The sequence below is a fragment of the Pipistrellus hanaki genome (genome assembly GCF_964339955.1).
Source record: "Pipistrellus hanaki genome assembly, chromosome: 3".
Lineage (NCBI taxonomy): Eukaryota > Metazoa > Chordata > Mammalia > Chiroptera > Vespertilionidae > Pipistrellus > Pipistrellus hanaki.
The window spans coordinates 107,339,262-107,363,163 of record NC_140505.1 but is presented as its reverse complement, the minus strand read 5'-3'; the positions used below and the strand labels follow the sequence as shown (position 1 = coordinate 107,363,163).

The 23,902-nt window shown below is 46.0% G+C and overlaps 1 protein-coding gene across 1 annotated transcript in view; it reads right to left on the bottom strand.

Annotated features, from left to right (window-relative positions):
- Window positions 1-1,385: 1,385 nt before the first annotated feature.
- The window catches only part of PRMT8 (protein arginine methyltransferase 8), an 87,507-nt gene continuing 64,990 nt past the window's right edge, over window positions 1,386-23,902 (bottom strand). Inside the window, exons 7-10 of the mRNA XM_084878441.1 lie at window positions 16,411-16,526; window positions 9,915-10,065; window positions 2,986-3,107; window positions 1,386-2,234 (exon numbers count right to left, since the gene is read on the bottom strand). Of these exons, the coding sequence (XP_084734567.1) occupies window positions 2,151-2,234; window positions 2,986-3,107; window positions 9,915-10,065; window positions 16,411-16,526 (473 nt within the window). The 3' untranslated portion in view covers window positions 1,386-2,150. The remainder of the gene's footprint in view (window positions 2,235-2,985; window positions 3,108-9,914; window positions 10,066-16,410; window positions 16,527-23,902) is intronic.

The window sequence follows — 23,902 nt, the reverse complement described above, 5'->3', positions numbered from 1 at the left end:
GACCCTAAACAGAAGCCAGGCCAAGGGGCAAGTGAAACCCACCAGCCTGCCAAGCAGAGCAGCCTCAGGCTACGTGCTCCTTGAGAGCCCCCCTGCTCTGCCAACAGAGCCTGTCCCCCTTCTGAGTGAGGATGGAGAGGATATTGTAGAGCCAATGGGGCAGGAGATAACAAAGGAAAATATGGTTCTGAGCCAGGTAGTAGGTGCCCAGCTAAGACCCAAGAGCTCTTGGGACTGTAGAAAGTGCATTCGGGAAGGCTGCACTTCGGGAAGGTCTGGTGGGCAGGAGGGAAGGGAAGAGAGTGAGTCCCAGAGAGCCCTGACTTCAGAGTATTAGGACTGCGATCACCTACAGAAGTCATTTCCAAAGGGGTTTATTTTTGGTCTTGGTTTCTTTACATTTCTTTGTTTTATTTTTAGTAGAATTCTGTTCCTCCTCCCCGCACAAAAATAAATAAATAAAAACAGAGAAAGGAAAAATGGTTCTTTCTGAAGTTGGTGGGTTGCTCCTGGCACCTCCCACAAGCCCTAGAGCCCCAGGACATGGTGTGGAAAACACTCACTTGGTCAAGCCCTTCTTTCAGTGGTGCTCCAGCCCCAGGTGCCTGGCCCCTAAACCAGCGGAGGGGCCCTTGGCTACCTGGCAATTGAATATTCAGGGCAGCTAGGCCTGGTCCCTGTCCACAGGTGATGCTCCCACCTATTCCTCAGAGTCTCTCACCTGGTTCTGCCTCTCTGTGGTGGGAGTCGCAGAGGTGGCAGGATGAAGAAGTTGGGAGCACTGGAAATGTTTCGGCCACACTGGGGAGGGAGCTATTGTGGGAAATTGCGTGCCACCTGGAGGACCAAGTGTCTTGCTTGAGCTCAGTGGGAAGGCCCTGCTCAAGATGGTTGGGCTCCTGCTGATGCAGAGGCTGCCAGGCCAGGCCAGATATTGGCCCAGGGGAGAGGGGCAGGGACGAGATCACCCACCAGCACACCCTGTGAGGTGCTGCAGACTCCTACACAGGGTGGGTCCCTCTCTGCCTACTGGTCTTTCCCTCAAATCCTGCCCTGTCTCTCTCCAGTGACTCAGGACCACAAACTCAGTCATCATCTCCTGCTTTACCCCAGTCATCCTGGCAGCGAGCACATCCCAGCTTCCTGCTCCCGACTTTGTGGCCTCCCATTCTAGAGCATTCTCAGTCAGCTCATGTCCCCCATGTCCCCTCCTCCCACCCTGGGAATCTGCAGAGAGGTGCCTTTTAGCCAGTCCTGACTTCATAGCTGCTTCTACCCAGGAACCTTCCTTCCTGCTCCATTGTGGCCTTTGCCTTGTGCTCCCCCTGTTCTTCACCCCCACCCCCCGCCCGCCTGCGCAGAGCACCAGGAACACAGCCGTCCCATTGCTGCACTCTCGTGTGCCTTTATTGAGCTCCCACAGAGTGTGTGGTACTATGCTCCAGGGTTCAGAGCCACGGTCTAGTCAAAAGGAGATCAAAGCTAGTACAGAGAATGTTTCATAGCTGCTCACATCTGGTCAGGGGGAGGGGAGGGGAGAGCTAATCACAAAACAAAGTCCTATTCCAAAGCAACAAAATCTCCTCTGGGAGTAATAGATATTCTACGCGCGCACGTGCACACACGCCCTGGATGGACACTTGGGTGCACCCAGTGGTTGCATATGCATGCATATACAGTGTTGTGGGTAAGTAAGCGACTGTATATGCTGTCCGTGCGCAGGCACGCACACACCACCGCACAGACAGGATCTGGCTTATTCTATCAAAGACACTAGCCTCCAGGTTCTAGTGAAGCCTCTGCCCTAGATGCCTGCAGCATGCAGAACCTGGAGATCGGAGAGTCACAGTAAAGGACAATGGGTATACATGGGCGCATCTGTCCCCGGGCCCAGCCGCGGCACTGGAGGTCGCTCGTGGTCAGCGACAGCAAAGACATTGTGAAGGGCTCACAGAACAGAGCTGAGCAGCTGGAGGTCATCTTTCCAGTGTCAGGGCCACCTGAGCCCTGGCGAGTTCCCCAATCTTCAAGGCAGAATTTAAAACTCTGGTTTTCGAGTGAATAGTCCTGCAAACAGTATTCTCGTCACAGTGCCGCAGATCGAGGTGAGTTTTTCTCGCTCGCTCGCTCGCTGCAGCTTCCCACGTGTGCTAACGCATTTTGTAGTCATTAGATACAGATGTTTCACACAGCTGTCCTTTGAAATCCAAGTCTACTGTGAAATCAAGGTCTCGCTGCAGAGAAGGAGCAAAGGGTCACAGCATCAGTGTGGTGAGAAGTGCAGGTCCCACACCCCTCCCTGCAGGCAGAGGGATGGGCAGCTACTATGCTCCTAAGGTTTGCTGGCTAAGGAGTTCCTACCAACAGCCCTCAGGAATCTATTCTGGTGCCGCATTATCCTCACAGGAAGTTCTTTGATTTCTAACCTAAATCCTTCCTGTCATCATATAAACTGTTTCCTCTGATTTCATCCTGGGAGAATATAGAGTGGGGTGGGTGAGTCTCCTGCAGCATATCCCGCCAGGCATTGCCTACAGCCAGGGTGGCTCAAACAGGGAGAGTCACAGTGTCCCCAACCCATTAGGCCCACTGAAGAAATGCAAACCAAACTTCTTCTGGACCACCAGAAACTCTTATTTCCTTCTCAGCTCATCCTAAATGAGGTGAAACCCATGGCAACAGTCTCTGCTCTCAAAGCCCCTCTATGAAGAGCTAGAGGCTGTGCTTCAGGCTGAGAGAGTCCAGGTGGGGAAGGATGGGCTAGAAAAGTCTCAAATTCCCAAGCTTTTAGGGGCCAACCCAAAAAGGTTGTCTAGTAAGATCTAGTTACTAGTATATCCAAACCCAACTTCTTTCTGCCTCATCCGGTAACTTTTCTGATTGTGCACAAGGCACTGAGTCACCTCGGTGAGTGGACACCTGGGACCAGCCCCGTGGCCCCTTCTCTCTGACCCTTGCCCACATGGAGACCATCTTAGCACTCACCACATTTTTGGCATTTGGCTTCATGGAGATGGACCCATAGAGCTCTTCCCCCCTCCGGACGGTGAGGTAATCTTCCAGGTAGAAGACAGTCTGCTTCCAGTGGGTGTAGGGGGCATCAGGGGCTGAGGGGCAAAGGATGGGTGGGTAGGACAGAGCAGTCAGAGAAGACATCTCCAGAAGGGCTGAGGCTGGGACCCTGCCTGCAAGTCACTGGCTTTCCTCGGGACTCTGACCCCCACCCAACACTCTTGTTGGGTCAGGTGCCAGCTCCGAGCCCACACCAGAACTCCTCCTCAGCCTCAGGGACACCCTCTTTTTATCAGATACCCACCCCTCAGGGCTGTGGGTCTTAGGTGTGTATCATAAGAGAACAAGCTGATATTACAATTTCATACAAAAAGGTGGAGGATGAATACCCTCTCACCAACTACCTAACACAAATGAATCTCAGAGTGCCACTGTGTGTGTGTTTTATTCAATGGAGTGAAGACTTTCCAACAGTATAGGGGAGAAATTCATAGAGTAGGGCATCCTGTTTCCCCTTAAATGATATAATTTATGCAAACACCACAGCTAACCCAGTTTCCCCACTTCCACTGCCAGCCCAGCCCTACAAATAGCTTTCCCTGCCTGCCTCTCTGCCCTAGAACCAAAATTAGTACCCTTGGCCCAGGCTCACCAGGGGTCTCAGCTGTGCTGACCAACTGGCTCAGATAAAAATGAGGGATGACTCTCTTTCCACAGCCCCAATGCTGGGCTAGAGCCCACACCTCCTGCATGATCCAAAGCCACACTGATGCTTGCATCTCCTCTGTATTTGCCATTAAATCGCACACATCCCTCTTAGCACAGTGTAGATTCCACAACTCCTTGAGAGGCACAGCTAATGGGCCATCAGCAGCAGCAGCAGCTGTCCCTGGAACACTCTTCTCCCCCTGCTCCCTGCTCATCAAGCTCTCTCTTCCTCATCCTTCAAGGTCACTTCCCCTGTGAATCTCTGCCTGACCACCTGCTGAAAAACAAATCGGTTTCACTAAAAAAGAGATGTTGACAGGAAGCCAGGAATGTTGACAGGAAGCCAGGAAGGCTGGTCAACAACCTTAATTGTTCTAACCTTAGTTGAGATATTGTTAGCTGAAGCAGCCTCCACCTTGTTTGTCCTGTGTAAGTTTCTGTTATTTTCCTGCGTAAGGGCTACATGTAAATTTCTATTTATGTTGCCTAAGATGTTTTCCCCAAAGCCTCAATAAAAGGGAATGGCAGGGCCAGATCAGTAAGTAGTTCTCCCAGTAGAGTTGGACTACCGTCTGGCCCCCCATATCGCCAAATTGAATTTCTTCAAGTCTCAAGTCTCTTCATTTGTGTGCAGCCCTTCTCCAGAACCCGAACCCTGAATTAGAACTCTTTCTACGCGGGCCATGAAAGAGATTCCTATAACCACCCACCTGTACTAGGGCACCCTGAGCCTGTGTGACCAGGGTGTCTGCCATGGTGCAGCACAAATGTCTCTTTTGCCCACTTGTGTGTGTCCTCCCCAAGACTAGAATCTCCATGAGGGCAGGAACCATGCCAGGCCTGTTCACTGTTATATCTTCAGTGCTTACCACCTCACATAGTAGATCTTTAAGCACTGAAAAAGTTATTTGATATAAAACCAGACTAGATAGGCATCCCATGAAGCTTCAATGCATCTATAGATGCTCAGTTACACTGAGGGCTTTGAATCTAAGAACAGTAGAAGATCCCATCTTATAGTCAGTTTCTCTTGGCCCTTCAGGCACTTCTCTTCCTCACGAGGATACAGGACTCATTAATACTGATTTCCTCTTTGCTTAGGACCAAAGTTAAAGATGAGACGACTTGGGGGAGAACATAAAATGGCTTTTAAACACTACAAAAAGCTATCATATGGAAACTCATGTGTGACCTTGGAGGCAGAACAAAGGTTAGTCGGTGGAAATTAGTAGAAGGCAGACTAATTCACCAAAAGAATTAGAACTGTATCACAAGCTTATGAGCTATCTGTGGTCCACTGACTTGGGATTTATCATGCACCAAGTCAGATCAGGTGACCTCTATCATCTTTCAAGCACCATTTGAATGGTGATGAAGACTTTGTCTTTCTTTGCCCTTTGCAATAAACTGGCTTGATTAAATATCAGTGGTTTGGATTCAGATATGAGTAGCCTTCAGTGTGTGCATGTGGGAAATCGATGCAAACTCAAGGTCCTAGAGGGGGAAGAGCAGCCTGAATATTTGGAAGGGCTTGAAGGAGGATCATGGGCATGTAATCCGTGACTCTCCCATCCTGGATCCCCAAACACATCCAGCCTTCCTGTCCTCTAGTCTAAGGTATACTGCTGTCCACAGATTAAGTGTGCCTACCTCCAGCATCTTCCCTGCCAACTGCATCTAAATAAATTGTCAAAAGACATTCTCCAGTGTGTGTAGAGAAGAGCAGTGTACGACTGACAGCACTCTCACCCCCATTTCCACCTACAGCAGCTCAGGCAGGTGTATCTCCAGGTCTTATAGACATTCAGGCAAGAGGATTCAAGCACCTTTCTTCTTTTACCTAGTCAGATGCCTCATGAGAATCTCAGAGACTTCACTGGCTCAGATTTGCCAGCCATCAAGCCTAGGAGTCTGACTCTGATGGGAGCCCCCAAAAATATGCCAGCCTTGGGTTGGAGGAAAGTGATCTCTCCCCTGACATCAACATCAAAAGATTAAGAACTTCCCCATGGTCTCATTTCCATGATGAGTTCATTACCTCTGGACTAAGTAAACCAGTTTACTCAGTCCTGATCCTCCAATAAGATGTCCAGAAGAAACTAAAATTCAACTGTTTTCACTCTATTAGGGATTTGAATTCAGTATTTCTGGGGTGAAAAGGGAGGGAGCAGGTTTGCCAAGACTTAAAAATCACCCCCTAGGTGATACAGATGAACAGCCATGGCTGAGATTGCTGAGCAAACCTAATGGTTAACATCTGACAACACCTTTTGGATGGATGTCAGTGGAAAGGACCTTAAAGTTGGCACAACAGACCCAGTTTCCAGCTTCCACTTTGCCACGTATTTGCACATGCCTCTGATTGCCAGATATGGTCCTAAATTTGGGGAGCAGCAACCAGTACAGCCTTGGCCGCCCCCGCCCCCCCTTCAGATCCTAACCCTCTAAGTGAGAAGACAAGTCTGGCATGAGTGTGACCACAGGGGCCATGGGAACAAACAGCAGGGGTTTCACAAGATTATTCCTGGTGCTTTCGGAAAAAAAGAGTGGAATCCTGCTTTCAGTTTCACTTCCCAATGGGTAAATGGAATCTAATGCTCTTCCCATCATGAACCAAGAATTAATATTGATCCAGTCCTGTGCATCTGGGATCCTTAGAAACAGAAAGGAAATCCTTCTTGGTGTCAGAGTGCAGAGGGTCTGTGTAAAGCCCACTGCCAAACCCTTGCTAACTGGTAAGGACATCTGCTATGTTTGGGAAGCAAAACCCCACGCTGACATCTCAAGGTGTCTGAGAAAGCAACTAACCAATTTAATTTCCCCTGATAGCTGTGTATGTGGAAAGGCTGCAGCAGGAGGGATCCGTCAGCCAGCAGGCATGCAGTCAGAAAGCATACCGCAGTCAGGAGATGGAATTGCATTTCCAGAGGATGTCAACACTGGTGAGGCAGGCTTGCACAAGGGCAGTGGTTTTCAACCTTGATCGTGCTTCACATTCACCTGGAGAACTTAAGGCACAGATTCCAGGGCCCCACTCCAGAATGACTGACTCAGTAGGTCTAGGGTAAGGCCAGAGAATTTGCATTTCTAACAAGTTCCCAGGTGATGCTGATGCTGCTGGTCCATGGGCCACACTGGAGAGCTTCTGCTCCAAGACACAGGAAAGGAGGACTACAGAAAATCCAAATGTCCATTCAGAACCCAAGTTCCTGGAATTCTGTGCACAGGGGAGGGAACATAATGCCATGACTGCGAAAGACAAAGAGGCATACTCAGACCTTGAACTGGACCCAAGGTCTTTGAGCTTATAAAATATACTCATTATCCTCTTTCTCCTAAGGACTTGTGTGGGACTATGGTGAGAGTGACCAGGAACAGGGAAGAAAGAAGCTGTGGTTGGAAACTGAGCACTTAAAATTCTCACCATTTCCCAGGCAGCACAGGGCTGACTTCTTTGATTCTGAACTTGAATTTAACCAAGACTCCTGCTTGTGAGAGGGGCATCAGGAATGTTGTCCCCGCGACCACAGAGCCAGAGAGCCATTTCCAGACAGACTTCCCCAGGCTGTCTGCTTAACCTCAAGGAGCCCAGCTGAGATCTACAGGGCTGGAGCCCAGGCTTTCAAAAGCCAGAATTTTCCCAGACTGCCTTGAAAATATGCCAGCCTTGGACCGACAGGATGAGAACCGCTGCTATAGATCCTAAGACCACTGGAAAACACAGATATTTACATTACGATTCATTACCAGTAGCAAAATTACAGTTATGAAGTAGCAACAAAAATAATTTTATGGTTGGGGGTCACCACAACATGAGGAACTCTATTAAAGGGTTGCCGCATTAGAAAGGTGGAGAACTACTGGTCTAGGTAAAAGCTCCCTGCTCCATCCTGGCTGTCCCTACCCACCAAGAAGATGAGCTTGCAGGCTGCCCTTCGTGGAAGGGTAACCCCTGAACCGACCCAGACTGGACCTCTGGTTTCCCCAGGGCGGGGAGTGCCAGCACTGGCCTGGCTGATGGAGATGAGAAAACCCTGGTATTGGGAGTGGGAGACACTGGTTCTGGAAAAAAGCCCTTCTTTGAGGGATTAGATAAGTCGCTTGCTCTCTCTGACAACAGGTAAAAGAGGAACATTGTCATCAGGTCTTCTGAAGTGAATAAATCACATCCTCGAATTCTGGTAGAACCTACCAATTCCTGACACGTGCATACTAACCCTACTGCGTGCTCCCAGGTCCCAGGGTGACCCCACGTGAGTGGCGACTCTGAATACATTCCCATAGAGATTTGTAGGATTTTTTTTTTAAATAGAGATTTGTTTAGGCTCTGCTATGATCCAAGCACTGCCATAGAAGCCAGGAGAGCAGAGACTAATGAGATGTGATCCAGACTCACAGGGAGATCAAAGATTGCAAGATGGGTGGAAATGTTTAAATAAATGATGGCACGCTTTACATTGAATTTCTGTGCCGTTGTTTAAAAAAAGAAAGTAGATGTCTCTGTGACGCTATGGAAGTACCTCCAACACATCTTGTTAAATAAAGGAAAGGTAGCAGAAGGCAGTGTACAAGCTGTGTTTTTTTAAATGCTGTAGTTTGATATTGTACTCTAGTTATGTAAGATGCCACCAATGTGGAGAGCTGGGCATAGGGTTCACAGAACTCTATGTGCTATGCTTGCAACTTCCTGTGAGTCTATAATTATTTCAAATAAAAAGAATAAAAAAAAAGGTGTATATAGATATGGATGTGCTTGTGCATCATTGAAATTTTTGGAAGGATACAAAAGAAATCCTTAACAATATACACCTCTGAGGTGTGAAACTGGGGTGAATGGGGAAAGGACTTTTTATACCCTTTGGTTCCTCTTTGCTATTGTGTATAAGCATCACTTTAAACATGGCCATGACAGATCTAAGCACAGGGTGTTAGGGAACCCGAGGAGGACATCTAAGCTTGACCCAAGAGGGAAGGAGGGGATCAAGTACTACAGAGCTGACAGATGAGGCCTGTAATGGGGTGGGCCAGGTGAGAAGGTGGGGGAAGATGAGGTGTTATGGGTTAAATTGTGTCCCCCAAAATTCACATGCTAAACCCCTAAATGCCAATACCTCTTAATATGACTATATTTGGAGTTGGGTCTGAAAAGAGGTGATTAAGTTAAAATGAGGCCCTTATGGTGGACCCTAATCCAATCTGGCTGGTGTCCTTTAGAAGGAGATTAGAACATACACGGACACCAGGGATATGTACACATAGAGGCTATGGAAGTACCTCCAACACATCATGTTAAATAAAGGAAAAGTAGCCCACTCCTCCAACCTCATTTCTCACCCCTCCTTTGCTTTGCCTTCCACCCCTGTTCCATTCACACAAAGCACTTTTGCACTCATAGTCCCCAGTGAGGACACAGGGAAAAGGCAGCCATCTGGAGGAAAGGACATGACAAGAGTTTCTGACATAATGTAAAGACTCTCTTGTTCCCATGGCACACTGCGGTGGACACAGAGTTGAGATATGCGAGGCAATTCCCAGAGACTTGAGCAGCCTCACTGAATTCAGGGAACTGCAAAGTGCTTTGTGTGAATGGAACAGGGGTGGAAGGCAAAGCAAAGGAGGGGTGAAAAATGAGGTTGGAGGAGTGGGCTAGGGCCAGGTCTCCAAACCCCCATTTACCTGGCTAAGACCTTTGGGCTTATCTTCTACAGGCAGAGAGGCACTCTGCAGGAGGGCTGGGAGGAAGAATGTGGTGGTCTTTGGGAATTAATGAGGATGGACTGAGTGGATGTAGTGAGGAAAGCAGGACATATAGAGACACCACTTGTAGTCTACTGAATCTGCAGTGAGGCATGGTAGGGGAAGAGAAACCTAATTCCACTGTTTCCTTACCCCCTCATAAAATATGCTCTAGAAATGCTAAATGAACAAATGTGCATTTGAAAAGGGGCCCAAACCCCTGTCTCTCTTCACTTAATGCTCTCTCATAGCTCAGGTCATGGCAGCCACAATTTTATTTACCTTCTCCTTGGGCAGCCAAGAGTTTGGTGACATGCAATTTTCTCAGATTACTTCATAGCTGCAGATGGCTTAAAGATGCCAACTAAGGGCCCTTGGCTAATGCCCAAGTCCTTCCCCCAAGTTGGGGCCAGTCCTGTGTCACTCCCCACAACGCCTCAGTATGGGGGAAGGCTCACCTGTAGAAAACCCCATTTTCTTGTGGCACTTGGTAAATTCAATATTAAAATAGGTGACCAGGGCGTGGATGTAGTCATTGCGCTGGATCTGCAGGCAGAAGGCAGACGTGAACGACAGCTCTTCCGTCTTGACTGTGTAAATGTCCACCTCCTGTAGCCCAGAGAAGAGAGAAGACCAGACACTTAGCACCTCCACCAGGGTTGTGTCCTGGTGGGCAACTGCATTCTGCAGGAGACTGCCTACTATACACTCTCCAGGGTGTCATTACTTAAGGGTGACTCCCCAGGCACAACCCCCCAGCATGACCCCCTCCATCCTTTCTAGGGTGGAACAATGGGACAAACATATATGAGTCAGAACCCAGGGGGAACAACACTAAAGGGGTAAATCTGTTGGGAGTGGGGTTGATGGGGGGAGGGGGGAAGAAAAGAAGCTTCATTAGACCGAGCAAACCTAAACCTAACCCAGATGTCCTCAGAGTGGTTCACCTCAGCGTCATTATGTTCATCTAGTGGTTCTCACAGTGAGGTCCCAGAATGACTAGTGTGGGCATCACTTCAGAACAAATTCTGAAGGGAGGGCATCCTAGCCCTACTGAACCGGAACAGCAATCTGTGCTTTATCATATTCTCCCTGTAATGGGGGAACCAGACTTTCATTTCCTAGATGTGTGATATTTAAGCAACTGGCAGTAGGAGACAAGTATTATCACAAGAATGAGGATTGAGCTAAAGGAAGTCCTGCTGGGCATTTATAACAAGTCTGGACAGTGAAAGGAAGAAAGAGAGTGAGAGCAAGAGCAAGAGCAAGAGAGAGAAAGGGAAAAGGGTAAATAAGAAGTGAGAGATTTTCAGTTCTGGCTGGAGAATGAAGAACTAATAATTCTAACAATTTCAGCTGTGAAGTGACTGAAAATCAATCTTGTGTGAGGAGCTAGTGTAATAAAAGTTTCCACTGTGCTGTTCTTTTCTATGTGAAGAATGTTGGCTGCTGTTTGCTGATTCCAGTGAGACAGGGGAAACTTTTCAAGAGTCCAAAAGGCATCCAGGCAGCTTTCAGTGAGGTCTAAGAGAGGACTTCTCATGGTTGGAATGTGTAGCAAGAATCTCTGTCCTGAGAACTGCAAATGCCAGACATCTGTGTGTCTGGGATGGTTCTCAGAGGAAACATTGGGAATACATGTTGGGAATAATAAAACCTGTTGGCAATCATTAGGACAGGAATCTGAGGGTGGGAAAGAAGAGCAGGGAAGAGACAAAGTAAGGTAGCAGAAATGCCCTTATCTCCACATATTTCCAGGGTAAATAAGTGAAAAGCAGATGCACCTGGGGACCTTCAAAAAGAAGTCCTACCTCCAGGGGACAAGGAGGAGGATGTGTGATCAACGGAGCCAGCAATCAGAGCCCTGTGGTGTCTGGGGTGACAAGCTCTAACATCCCTGGGGGAGCTAAGCTCTGACATTAGTTGGGAAGAGGTGGGACTACAGGTTTAAGGGAATGTGGAGCCCCAATAATGTTAAGAACTAAGGGAATGATGATCCCTGAGTTAGCCATGCAGAAGTAGAAAGCCAGTCCCCTGAATCCAATGCAAGAGCCCCTCAGAAGCATTCCCAGGAAGTGGCCATCTGGTGCTTGCTTGCACACCTTAGAGATGATGCATTCACTACCTACCAGGGAACTGATTCCATTTCCTAACACCTCCAATTGGTGGATCCCTCTATGTAATGAATGAGAGCCTACACCAGTCTCTGTAATCTCCACCCACAAAATAGGCTGAATGCCTGTTCCAGCTCACACCAAAACCTTTTCTTCTCCAATTGCCTCTGTTTATCCATTTGCTTTTCCAAAGTCATGCTTTCTGACTCCTTCAACCAAGCCTCTGACCTCAAAGAGCACACTGCTGGCTCTTCCTGCATTTTTTCAGCCAACCTCCTCCCCCAACTTCATCCTTCTCACAATCCTTTGTCCTTTCTTCCTGGGGCCCAAGGGCAGGATCCCTCCATCATATGTCATTCTGTTAGTTTGGGCCATCACCCCCTTTCAGGAAGTCTCTTTAGATCCAGTGCCTGTCAGCCTTCATGTTGATCATTATCCATCCTGGCCACGTGTTGTCCACAGGTTCCCTCCGGCTCAACAACTCTTAGAGCAAGCTGAGCTGGCTATGTTTGTATTAATGGCATCAGCACAGTCCACCAGGCTCCCAGTGCCTACGCTCACTGACTTTTCTATCTTCTTCTTAGTCAGGGCCAGCTAGCCAGGCTCCAGGCTCTTTCCAAGGTGTGGCATTTTTTCTCTGTCCCCTCTGCCACAAGCCTAGCCTGGTCTTTTTACCCTACTTCTGGCTCATCCCAGCAGCCTTACCGCCTTTGTCTTACCCCTGCCATTGGACTGGAGCTCTGTACTGACAGAGGCTACACCTTACTGGTCTGTGTACCCTCGCTGTGTGACAGGTCTCCTATATGACAACTGTCCTCCTTTTCCCAAGTCTCCTTTATACCAACTAACAAATCTCTCAGATCCATTCAGACTGTGCTGCTCCCTGCATCCAAAACCTCCCATGAGTACTCACGGCTTATCTAAAAATATCCAACCATATTGACCTGAACACAGGAGGGCAGAATTGGAAAGTGAGCCCTGTGACACATCTAGACCTGGCTCTTTTTCCTTCTGTCACTCCCCTCTCTTCACACACACACACACACACACACACACACACACACACACACACACCACCCATCTATCAGGAATTATTTCCCTATACGGTCTTGCTCTCAGCTGTCCAACCAAATGCCAACTATCAACAGTATTAGCTGACAGTGTTCATTAGGTCCTGCAGGTATTTGCATCTTAATGGGGATGTATGAAGGAATAAAAGCCTCCAAAACAGAAATAATGGAGCTATACATTAAATGGTGCCAATGGAGGCAATGGGTCTTTAGGAGTGGGGCTTGGGCCATCTGTGAGAGTGGGATCAGTTGTGGCTGGGCTTCTGAGACACAGCCGCCCTCTGGGCTCAGCTCCGCTCTCCTCTCAGACCCCAAGTCTACAGACTCAAATGCAGTTATCCTGGCTCCCCCAAACCCAGACCCCCTTGCTGGAAGGTTGCTTACTGGAGTTGCTTACTCTTTTCATAGCAGCAACAGCATATCTGAGACCCCTGGGAGACCCCATGACTTGGCCTCAGGTGACCCCATGAAGTGGAGGGCTCCGCAGGCATTAATTACTCAGAAGAGCCCCTGGTTGCTGCTATCCCCGCCACTAAATAATGTTACAAATGGTTGTCTCATAGCAGAAGTCTGGTCAAAACAGAGTCTTAATTATAATAAAGTGTCACACTCTGCAGCGTTAATAGCATGAAAATAGCAATTAAGTGTGTGAATAAGGGCAAGTGTTTTCCCAACAGGCTCAGCAAGACATTTGCTTAGCACATTAGCAAGATAGCTGCTGGAGGGGTGCTCCTGGTGGAGGAAGCAACCACAGCCAGTCCCCAGCCTTCTCAGAGGTCAGGGAAGGGGAAGGGGAGGGACAGGACTGCAGCTCAGAGCTCCCGTCCTGACACCTCCTCACAGCCTCTCTGCCCCTCTGTAACAAGGTAGGGAGGAGCTAAGAAAATTTCAGAGCAGGAGGAATAGGGAAACTGAGACAAGAAAATTAAACAAGGCCTAATAAGTTTGGACAGCTTTCCAGACAGTTTGCAGCAAGATCTTATCTTTCCCAGTCAAGGAGCTTGAGAACAAATGACTAATGTTTCTCCTCTCTCACCAGAGAATACATGGCTTAAATCAACCTGGAACTGCTAAGGCAGGAGGGGGAAAGGGGAAGGGAAGAAGGGAGAGTTTATCTCACCCACCAAAGAAGTCAGCTGTCTCAGGGTAGGGGGAACATAAGGGGAGTTTTATCTCACACCTTAAACCATGGGTGGGGAACTTTTTTCCTGCCATGGGCCATTTGGATATTTATAACATCATTCAGAGGCCATACAAAATTATCAACTTAAAAATTAGCCTGCTCTATTTGGTCAAACACTTAACTCACCCCTAATGCCTTGGCAAAGCCAGACCAAATGGTTTTGTGGGCCTTATATGGCCCTCAGGCCGGACGTTCCCCACCCCTGCAAAGCCGGCAGTCTTGGGTTTGTCAAGATAAAACTATAAAATGTTTCTCATAAATTCTAGGAAAATCATAAACAAAGAAAAAGGGAGACCTTGAAGCTAGTCTGTACCAAGATATCCAGCAGAGGAATTTTAAAACTAAAAGACAGAAAAGTACAAAAAGCCAAACCTCTACTAGGCGGGGCTCCTCAAATTAGCTGAGAGCTATCTGTGCTTCATAAACCAGTGGTATTTTGATAGATTCGCTTTTTTTTTTTTTTTTTTTTTTTTTTTTTAGTCTATAATAAATTAAGTTGCTTTATTTATTTAATTTACTTGCTTTACTACAACACAACTGAATGGGGTCACTCATTTGAATTCTTTCCTATGAGACTGACAAGAACCGAGGAAGGGACAGCTCTCCTTCAACTCAGGGCTGTTGGAAATACCTTTTCTGGTATTTCTGGTGCCTGTAACGCCTTTTTCACTGAGTCTGGCTGTTTTCCCCTGGCTGCACAAAGGTGCTACGAAAAGGAAGTCCCTTGTTGGTTCCTGGCTAGAATGAGGCAGAGGAAGGAATCCAGGGTGCCTGGGCAGATGGAAGCAGGCCAGTCCACAGTGTGACCAACAGATGTACAGTGTCACACCTGCAGGTCAGGGACAGAAAGCCACTTGGAGCCCATGCATACTGAGGAATTTTATCAACAAGCTAAAGGCATGACAAATGGCTGCCTAATGGTCAAATAGAGCTGCCAGGTGTCATTTTTTACAAATATAGTTGTACAGTGAATTCTATCTATTCCACAATAGCTACAGAAATGCTTGCACTATGGTGAGCATGTTTCACAGTGCATTTTCCTGGTTCTTGATTGGGACACCCAAAGGGAGAGGTTTCAGGGAATTGATTGTGGTCAAAGTGTCCTTTAACTTCTTCCTATAGGAAGAAGTTAAAGGACACTTTGACCACAATCAATCCTGCCTGGACTTGGAACTGGCCCCATAAAGTAGTGAGAATTATGTCAGTGGAGAGTCTGAGACTTAGACCCAAAGCCAAATCTCTTAGATAGAATGTTATGAGAGGGAGACAGTCTGCTGAGACCTGTGGGAGGCTCATCTTGTTTTATTTGCTCTCAGGGATGGTTCTAAATGCCGCAGTGACGCTATGAACCAAGGGTTGTGGTGTTAGGAACACCATGTCTGGGGACTAAGCACATTTCTCATCTGTCAGATCAGCAGTTTGCATTAGTCCTTCAGAAGCTTCCTCTCCTCCCCAGTGGCCCTGCGCCCCTTCCCCTTCATGCACTGAAATGTCCCAGTCCTCTACAACTCTTCTTTTTCCAGAAAAATGGTGATATGTACAGGACAGAGCAGGCAAGTATGTTTTAGCAAGATTAGGGCTGAGCGGGCTGATGAATACTTACATAAATGAATCCAGATTTTTAAATTAAAAAATCAGCTTGAATCATATGAAATTAATATCTTCCTAGCTTCTAAAAAATCACATAGCAATAGTTTATATGACTCAACATAATATATTAACATATATGCATGCAAAGACTTAGCAAAAGGACTGGATAGCTCAATCCAAAGTGTGAACAGTGCTCCCCTCTAGGACTGTGGTCCGCAAACTGCGGCTCGAGAGCCACATGCAGCTCTTTGGCCCCTTGAGTGTGGCTCTTTCACAAAATACCACAGCCTGGGCAAGTCTATTTTGAAGAAGTGGCGTTAGAAGTTTAAGTTTTAAAAATTTGGTTCTCAAAAGAAATTTCAATCATTGTACTGTTGTTATTTGGCTCTGCTGACTAATGAGTCTAGGAGGAGCATGCACTTGAAAGGGAGGGGAGGTTAAGGGGAGCTTTGCATTTTACTCTACCAAATTTGACTCGTTTGCATATTCAATAATAATGAGAACACGCTAGGGATTGATATCATGGGGATGCTGACCAGGAGTTTTGCATCTACACTAAAGAAAGCTTTGGGGGGAAATGTTAGGTCATGTATGAACAAGAACACTAAGGAGGGTATTGCTGTCTGAACATCCCATTGGAGTGTAATGACAATTACACAACAGATTTCAGTACCGAAATGGAGTAGTTTACTCAAACCTGTACAGCCCCTCCTGCTTGCAGGGTGTCTTCTCCTCTATTACCCCCTGCTCCCAATACCACCAAGGGACAAGTACTAACTCTCTCCAATCAGCTGTGCCACTGTGGACTCCAGTTTCTCTCTGTATGATTTTTTTGTCTGGTTATCTTGTGATGCCAAAGGCTCTGGCTAAGGTGTTCTTGACACCAGGCTGGAGCTGGGCAAGAGCTGCCAATGCCTTTCTCCAGGCCCACCATTCTCCAGGGTGGTATAGCTGGGTTCCCAGCATGTCCAGGCCCAAGAAAGAAGAGTCTGCAGACCTTTATTAAACAGGCATTGGTCACCACTTGCTTTGGGTCCACGATGTCCACCAGGGGCTCCTTCATGGCAACGTCCCGGATGCAGCTCATGTCAAAGCCATAGACATTCTCCCACCCTGAGGGAACAGAGCAACACATGAGGGCCAGCAGCAGGACCCCCAGAAGTCTCCCAGACCCTCCCAAGTACCAGAGCAGGGCATGCCCAAAAGGGTGAGGGGCAGCCCGTGCTCCACCGTATCAGAATAGGAGAAGGATGGCTCATCTGGGTGCAGAGCTTTGCAATGTGCCAAATGCTCATTCACACTAGCTTATGTGTTCAGGTCCCTCCTTATAGAAAAACTAAAGCACAGAGAGTCTGGGTCATACAGCTAGAATGCTACAGGCCTAAGAATGGAATCCAAATTACCTGTCTTCCTACACCTACTTTCCTGTCCCCATCTCTGAGCTAGCAGAGTCTCCTCTAAACTTTCTTACCTGCACCCACATTTCTATATCAGTGTCTTTGCTCCAGGCATTCTGCACACCTAGAATGGCCAGCTCTCTCCCTTCTCCTGTCCCCACTCACTGAACCTTCAGTGCAGCAGAGAGAAACTTGGGCGTGTAAAGTGAAAGAGGCTATGATTTGAATCGCAGCACCACCACTTATTGGTCAAGCCTTGTGCAAACTCCCTAACCTCCCTGAATCTCAGTTTTCTTATCTGAAAAATGAGGGGGTGTCCATGAGAGTCTTTACCTCTCTCACATGCCATGATATTCTCAGTAAGAAGCTCTCCCATAAGAAATATCTCCAAGGTGGGGCACACACCATCCCAGTGGTGCTCGGTGGCCTGGCCCCTTGGGCAGCTCATAAGATGCTTTGAGAGGAAGAAAGTTTTAGAGTTCAGGATTGGAGAGTAAATAAATGCAAATCTGATGGCCCAAGATCACCCTTAAATGATGATAATCATTTTGATCACTGAGTGACCACCAAGCCCAGGCCAGATTCCTCACTTCAGCTCCCCAGAAACCCCATGGGGAGAGATACTTGTATATGTCAGATGAGGAATTAGGGCTGGAAGAAGTTGGCATCTGGCTCACATGCAGTGTTTGGCCCAATGTCACTCATCAGGGAGATGGTGACACTAGGTTTCAAATCCAGCTTGTCCCCTGACTGTGCAGCTGCACTGAGCCAATGTGACAGCACTGGGAATACAATTTCCCTCCGCACAATGCAGAGGGTGGCTTGCAGAGGCCTCAGTTACTAGGCAGCTGAACTCTCCTTTTACAGACAGGCTTAGAAATGCATTGAAGGAGAGATGCTTTGTTCTAAAATCTTTCAGGATTAAATTTTTACACTGTTCATCAAATACATGGTATCTTAGGGAACTATGTCCCTCTATGTTTGGGAGAGGGGGTGTGTGGGGAGGGAACAAAGAACAGCCAGTGAGAGCTGTGTTCCTTTGACTCACGCTTTTCTAAGGCACATAAAGACCTTCCTCAGGGAGAAGAGGCAGAGAACATAACCGTCTCCCAGAGGGTGAGCACTGGTGAAAGTCTGGCTTGAAGATAAGATGCCAGTCATACCCCATTAAATCACCGGAGGCTGGTACCAAATTCCCAATTGAAACCTGCATTTGGAGAAGGAAGCTGCTCAGTCAGCAATAGGACCTGCACCAGACTCCCCTCTAGAACCTGGAAATACCTATCCATCCTCTTCCCAGAGAAACGTTCTCACTAAGACACACTGCCTTTGTCTGGAATCCTTCCTTAAGAGCCTGCGCCATGCTCCTGCTCTTATTCTCTCGTGGCTGTGGCATAAGTTGAATTTAGTGCAAGTGTTGGGCAAATACCTGAGAGAGTCTGTGCAAATTATAGTGAAAGGCCTGGGCTTTGGAGTTCAAATCTGGGCTCTGCCATTTATTTGTTGCATAACCTTCACAAGAATTTAGCCTCTCAAAGAGTGGCTTTCTTCTTCTTTAAAATGGAGATAATGATAACTTCGGTTGTTTTGATGATTAAACGTGATAATAAACATACAAAGCGAAGACAGTGCATGTAGAGAGAGGTTGACAGATAGTGGTTGTCATTATGTGGTTGGAGAGTTGGCTTTGCCACTATTCGAGCTGTGTGACCAGGGGCAGTTCAATCTTTTCCCTGAGTTTATTTGTGAAATGGGGAGTTTGGTTCACTAGTTCTGTGTTCCACAATCATATGGGACATTTTCAAAAATACACATACCTGGGCCCAACCAGACCTACTGACTTAGGACCCAAAAAGCTGGAACTTTACAAATCCATACAGGCTATTCCAACCACAGTGTGGAAACTTGGTGTTAGGTAACCTTTAAAGTTCTTCCCAGTCCTCCAGGGGTGAACTTGAAGTCTCATGGCCTTGAATAAACCCTTTCCAGCCATTCCCCACCGTGGGACCCTCCTATCCTCAGTACTTACCGCATAGCTTCTGGCTCAATACAGACCCACATGTAATGCTCTTTCAGTTCCAAATATTTAGTGTCCTTACTGCTTCACAATATTCTGTGTTTTAGGTGTGTGTGTTTTTTCAGGGGTTAGTTCATTTCTTATGTCCCCAGCTAGACTACTTTCAGTTATTCAAGAGATAGATCAGCCAGGACATTAGATTTTCCCCTTTCCTTTCTGCTGACCATTCGTTTCCCAAAACCTCTTTGAACATAAGTGAAGCAGAGATGGGAAACCATGCAAATCAAGCAGATTAATTTTTGTTGCAATTCTGTCATATCTATCAAATGAGTGAATGTGGATTAAGGTCCATTTGCTACCAGGAAATATTGCTATTAATTTTCTGGTGATTTAAAAAATAACACCAGAAATATCTGTGAACTTTTGTAAAAGGATTGAAACAAACACTTTAAAAGAGCTGCACCATGGTGCAATGAATGTAACTAAAGCAACAATGAAGCCCAGGCCTACCAAAACTACTAAGTTGACTCAAATCACTACTTTAATAGCTCAGTAGAGAAAAAGACATTTTCTTTCCTGGGGATACATATTATTCATCTATCTCTACTATTTTTTTTACTGACAATTTCCAGCATTAATTTAAAAATTACAAAACACATGAAAAAGGAAAATTATGTTCCATTACTAAAAGGAAAATAGTCAATAGACTCAAAGGTAGCTCAGATGTTGGTATTATTTTATTTTTTTAAATATATTTTATTGATATTTTACAGAGAGGAGGAAGGGAGAGAGATAGAGAGCTAGAAACGTCGATGAGAGAGAAACATCGACCAGCTGCCTCTTGCACACCCCCTACCGGGGATGTGCCCGCAACCAATGTACATGCCCTTGACCGGAATCAAACCTGGGACCTTTCAGTCTGCAGACCGACACTCTACCACTGAGCCAAACTGGTTTTGGCCAGATGTTGGAATTATTGAACAAAGACTTTAAAGTATCTATACTAAATATATTTTTAAATCTAATGGAAAAACATGCACAAAAGATACAGAATTTTATTGATGAGATGGAAACTATACAAAAGAGACAATGAAAATGCTAGAAATGAAAATCACAGTAACAGGTCCTGGCTGGTTTGGCTCAGTGGATAGAGCATCGGCCTATGGACTGAAAGGCCCCAGGTTTAATTCCAGTCAAGGGCATGTACCTTGGTTTCGGACACATCCCCAGTAGGAGGTGTGCAAGAGGCAGCTGATTGATGTTTCTCTCCCATCAATGTTTCTAACTCTCTATCCTTCTCCCTTCGTCTCTGTAAAAAATCAATAAAATATTTTAAAAAACGAAAAGAAAAGAAAAGAAAATCACAGTATCAGAGACAAAGAAATATTTCAATAAGCTTATTAGCAGAAAGGATACATCTATTAGAGAAAATAATGAATAAACTTGAGAACAGGTCAATAAAAAATATCCAAACTTAAACATATAGAGGAAAATGAACAAAAAAATAGATCACACAAGATCAATGGAACAATATCAAACAACTTCTAACATATGTGTAATTGGAGTCCCTAAAGAAAAGAAAGAATTAGGCAAAAAAAAATATTTGTAGAGATAATAGCTGAAATTTTCCCTAAACTAATGATATCATTAGCCCACAGATCCCAGAATTCCATGGAACCCCAAGTGGGATAGAAACAAAACAAACAAACAAACAAAAGACATATCTAGACACATCAGAGTCAAATTGATGAATATCAAAATAAGGAGAAAATCTCAAAAGCAGCTGGAGGAGAAGAAATGTGAAGTACTGGAGAACAAATTTCACATTTCATTGGCAAGAGCTGTAGCTCCATCCTCCCTCCCAACTCTGGCCCAGCAATTTGAATTTATTTCTCAAGCTATTGGGACCACCTCAGAGAACAAAGCAAATGCCACCAGGTGCCACTGACAGCTTTCTCCTCTAGACAGAAGGAAAGGTGTTTATAATCATTTTATGTATTTTAGGCTCTTAGGAACAAAGTCAACTCCTTGTATAAATTAGGCCAGAGCCAGAGGCTAGAGCTCTGGATTTTGGAGGTAAAAATGGAGGAGAAACCATGCACAGCAACCGAGCCCATCCAGAGGTCCTGCCCTCCACCCCTCCAGCTGCAGGCCCCACTGGCTCAACAGGCGGCCTTCCTTTTCATCTTTTTCTCACAAGACAGGCAATGGGTGTCCATCCCACTGACTCAGCAGTTTGTAGATTCATGTATTGGTTGAGATTCATGTATTGGGTAAGAATTTAAACAGAATATTTACCATGTTTCCTTCAAAATTTCCTATAACTCTACTCTTGCCAAATTATAGTAGAAATTTTAAAAAAATGATTACTCCTTTCTCAAGTTTAAACAGTAGGCCTTGCATATTCCTCTGTAGATTACTTTTATTCCTTCATTTGTTTACTCATTCACTCAACAAAATATGTATTGTGAGTCTAGTACAAGCTACAAGCCAGTCATTTGTCTCACTTTCTATGTTCTCTAGTAGTTGGCAAGCAAACTGAGAGCAGGTTCTGTATTTACTCATTCTTGTATTCCCATGTTGCATGTGGGTGAGAAAAGAATGAAAAGGAGAGGAGAGGAGAGGAGAGGAGAGGAGAGGAGAGGAGAGGAGAGGAGAGGAGAGGAGAGGAGAGGAGAGGAGAGGAGAGGAGAGGAGAGGGGAGGCGAGGGGAAGGGAGGAGAGGGGAGGGGAGGCGAGGGGAAGGGAGACGAGGGGAGGGGAGGGGAGGGGAGGGGAGAAAGATGGGGAGGAAAGAGGAGGGGAGGAAAGGGAATGGGGGGGGGGGAGAAGAGAAAATGAAGCTGTTTTCCTAACAATTTATTTTCTCAAGGACTGGGCATGTTTCACTCTCCTGCCCCACTTCACATTTTTCTTTTTTAGCTGGTTCTTAAGCCAAATGAAATTTGCTTACAATTGTTCCCTTAGCAACCAGCAACCTTTGTGCTTTACTTTTGATTTAAAACTCAGAATAACCAAAATCTTCATTTATTTAAAACAGATTTCTAAATGGGTTTTCCTGCTTTACTAAAAACAAAAGCATATTATTTAAAAACACATTTAAATAGAAAACTTAACTGTACTTTAAATTGATTTTAAATGTGTATTTAATTTTTGTTTCTGTTTGTGTGTGTGTGTGTGTGTGTGTGTGTGTGTGTGTGTGTTTTACATACTTCAGAGCAAGCATCCCACAAGAGAAAATGGGGCTGAGTGTCAATTTTTTTTCTTTTCCAGAAGCAATAAAAATTGCAACAGATAGTGCAAGGCTCAATCACATAATCTCCAGTTCTGGGCTGGCACCTGGGTAGCCGTAGTGCCCCTAGTACCTCACAGGGCCAGCCCGCTCACAGGCCCCACTCGCTCATTAAAAGGTGCACATGCCAGAGGTTCCCAAACACAACCCAGGGATGGGAGGAGGAAAAGATATGTTTGCTTTTAAACCACGTGGAAGTTCCTTAAAGAGCTGTGCCCAGGGTCGGAGCTCAATAAATACTTAAGTGCACGTGAGAATGAAGACTGCCCTGGAGGTTCTCCTCAGAACACTGCTCTGTGCAGTCACAGCAAGAACCCCAAGAGTAGCGGTTTAATGCAGCTCCAGGGCACATGTGCCCTATTTAGACATACATTTGATCAGTATTCACAGTTGAGTTGTTTCTGCAACCTACCATGAGAGCACATTTGTCCCAGATTCTAAGCCACTGGAGGCCAGAAAGCTTAGCAATCGGCCAGAGCCAGGAGCAGAAAGGGGCTTAAAGAGCAACAGTTCAGAGACTAGACCAGTTTGTTGCCACAGAGCACCAAGAACTGCTGTGTCCTTCGATATGCACCATCTCCTTTATCCTCATGACAGGTCTATGGGATTGGTGATATTACCTCTAACTTGGGCTCAAGGGTGTTAGATAATTTGCTTAAAGCAACCCAGAGAGGATTTGAACTCAAGGCTGGCTGATCTCAAAGCATAACCATCTAACCTAGGCCACCCTACCTCTGAATCCTGTCAAATATTAAAAGCGATGCCCGATTGGCTGAAGAGAGAGGGCACAGAGCCTCAAACCATCCATTTCTGTCTTCTTCTGAACCTCAACATCATTCTTTGATGTTATATTTCCAGAAGGGTGTGAACACACACATTCCATAGCACAGTCCAGCTGAGGTCTCATCAGTGGCACTAACAACTATTAAAGGCATTTTGTGAATCAATTTGCCGAGCTATTGAGTCTCGGCCTCTCAGGGCAGGAGGCATTTATCATCTGCTCAGTCTGTGACCCTCCACAGTCGTCCTGGCAAAGAGGGCTGGACAACTAGAGGGGCAGCAACTGCTGGGTTCATCTGATTTCTAGAGTTTCTGCCATGCACTTTGGGTTGAATTATGTGTGTGTTACTTGTATGAGGGGTGCTTTGCTGCTTTGTCGTGTTCAGTTCTGCTTGGGGAGATGTGGCCATTTCTAACCTTATGAAAGGTTAGGAGGTATGGTATAACCTCACTGAGAACCAGAATTGTTTCACTGAGAAATTTTATCCTTTAAATTAAATAGAACAAAATAGTCCTTTTTGGACAAGATAAAACAATGAAGATATTTTTTGGCTTTTTTTTTTTTAAATCTAAGAGAACAAGTTTTCACCTGATAAAGCATATGAATACAAATTTAGATATGAGACTCTCCCAAAACACACACACACACACACACACACACACACACACACACGTGCACACGAGCAATCTCCATCTCTTCCCACCCCCATACCCCCATTGCTTCCCCCCACCAAAAAAAAAAAAAAAACAACAAAAAAAAAACACAGAGGATAATACTATGAAGGAGAGTGGATATCATTTTGGTAAGTTTGAGTAGTATGACGGCAGGAGTCAGGATGATTAGCCTGGCTAAAGTTCCGGCATTTCTGACCCCTGTGGTGGACTTTGGGGATAACTTACTGACTTCCAGCCACTTGGCCTGCTGTTCTTTGCAAAAGCTCAGCTTCTGTGGTTTTAACTTATTTTTCATTAACATTGCATTTATTTTCTCCCCCAGGCCATT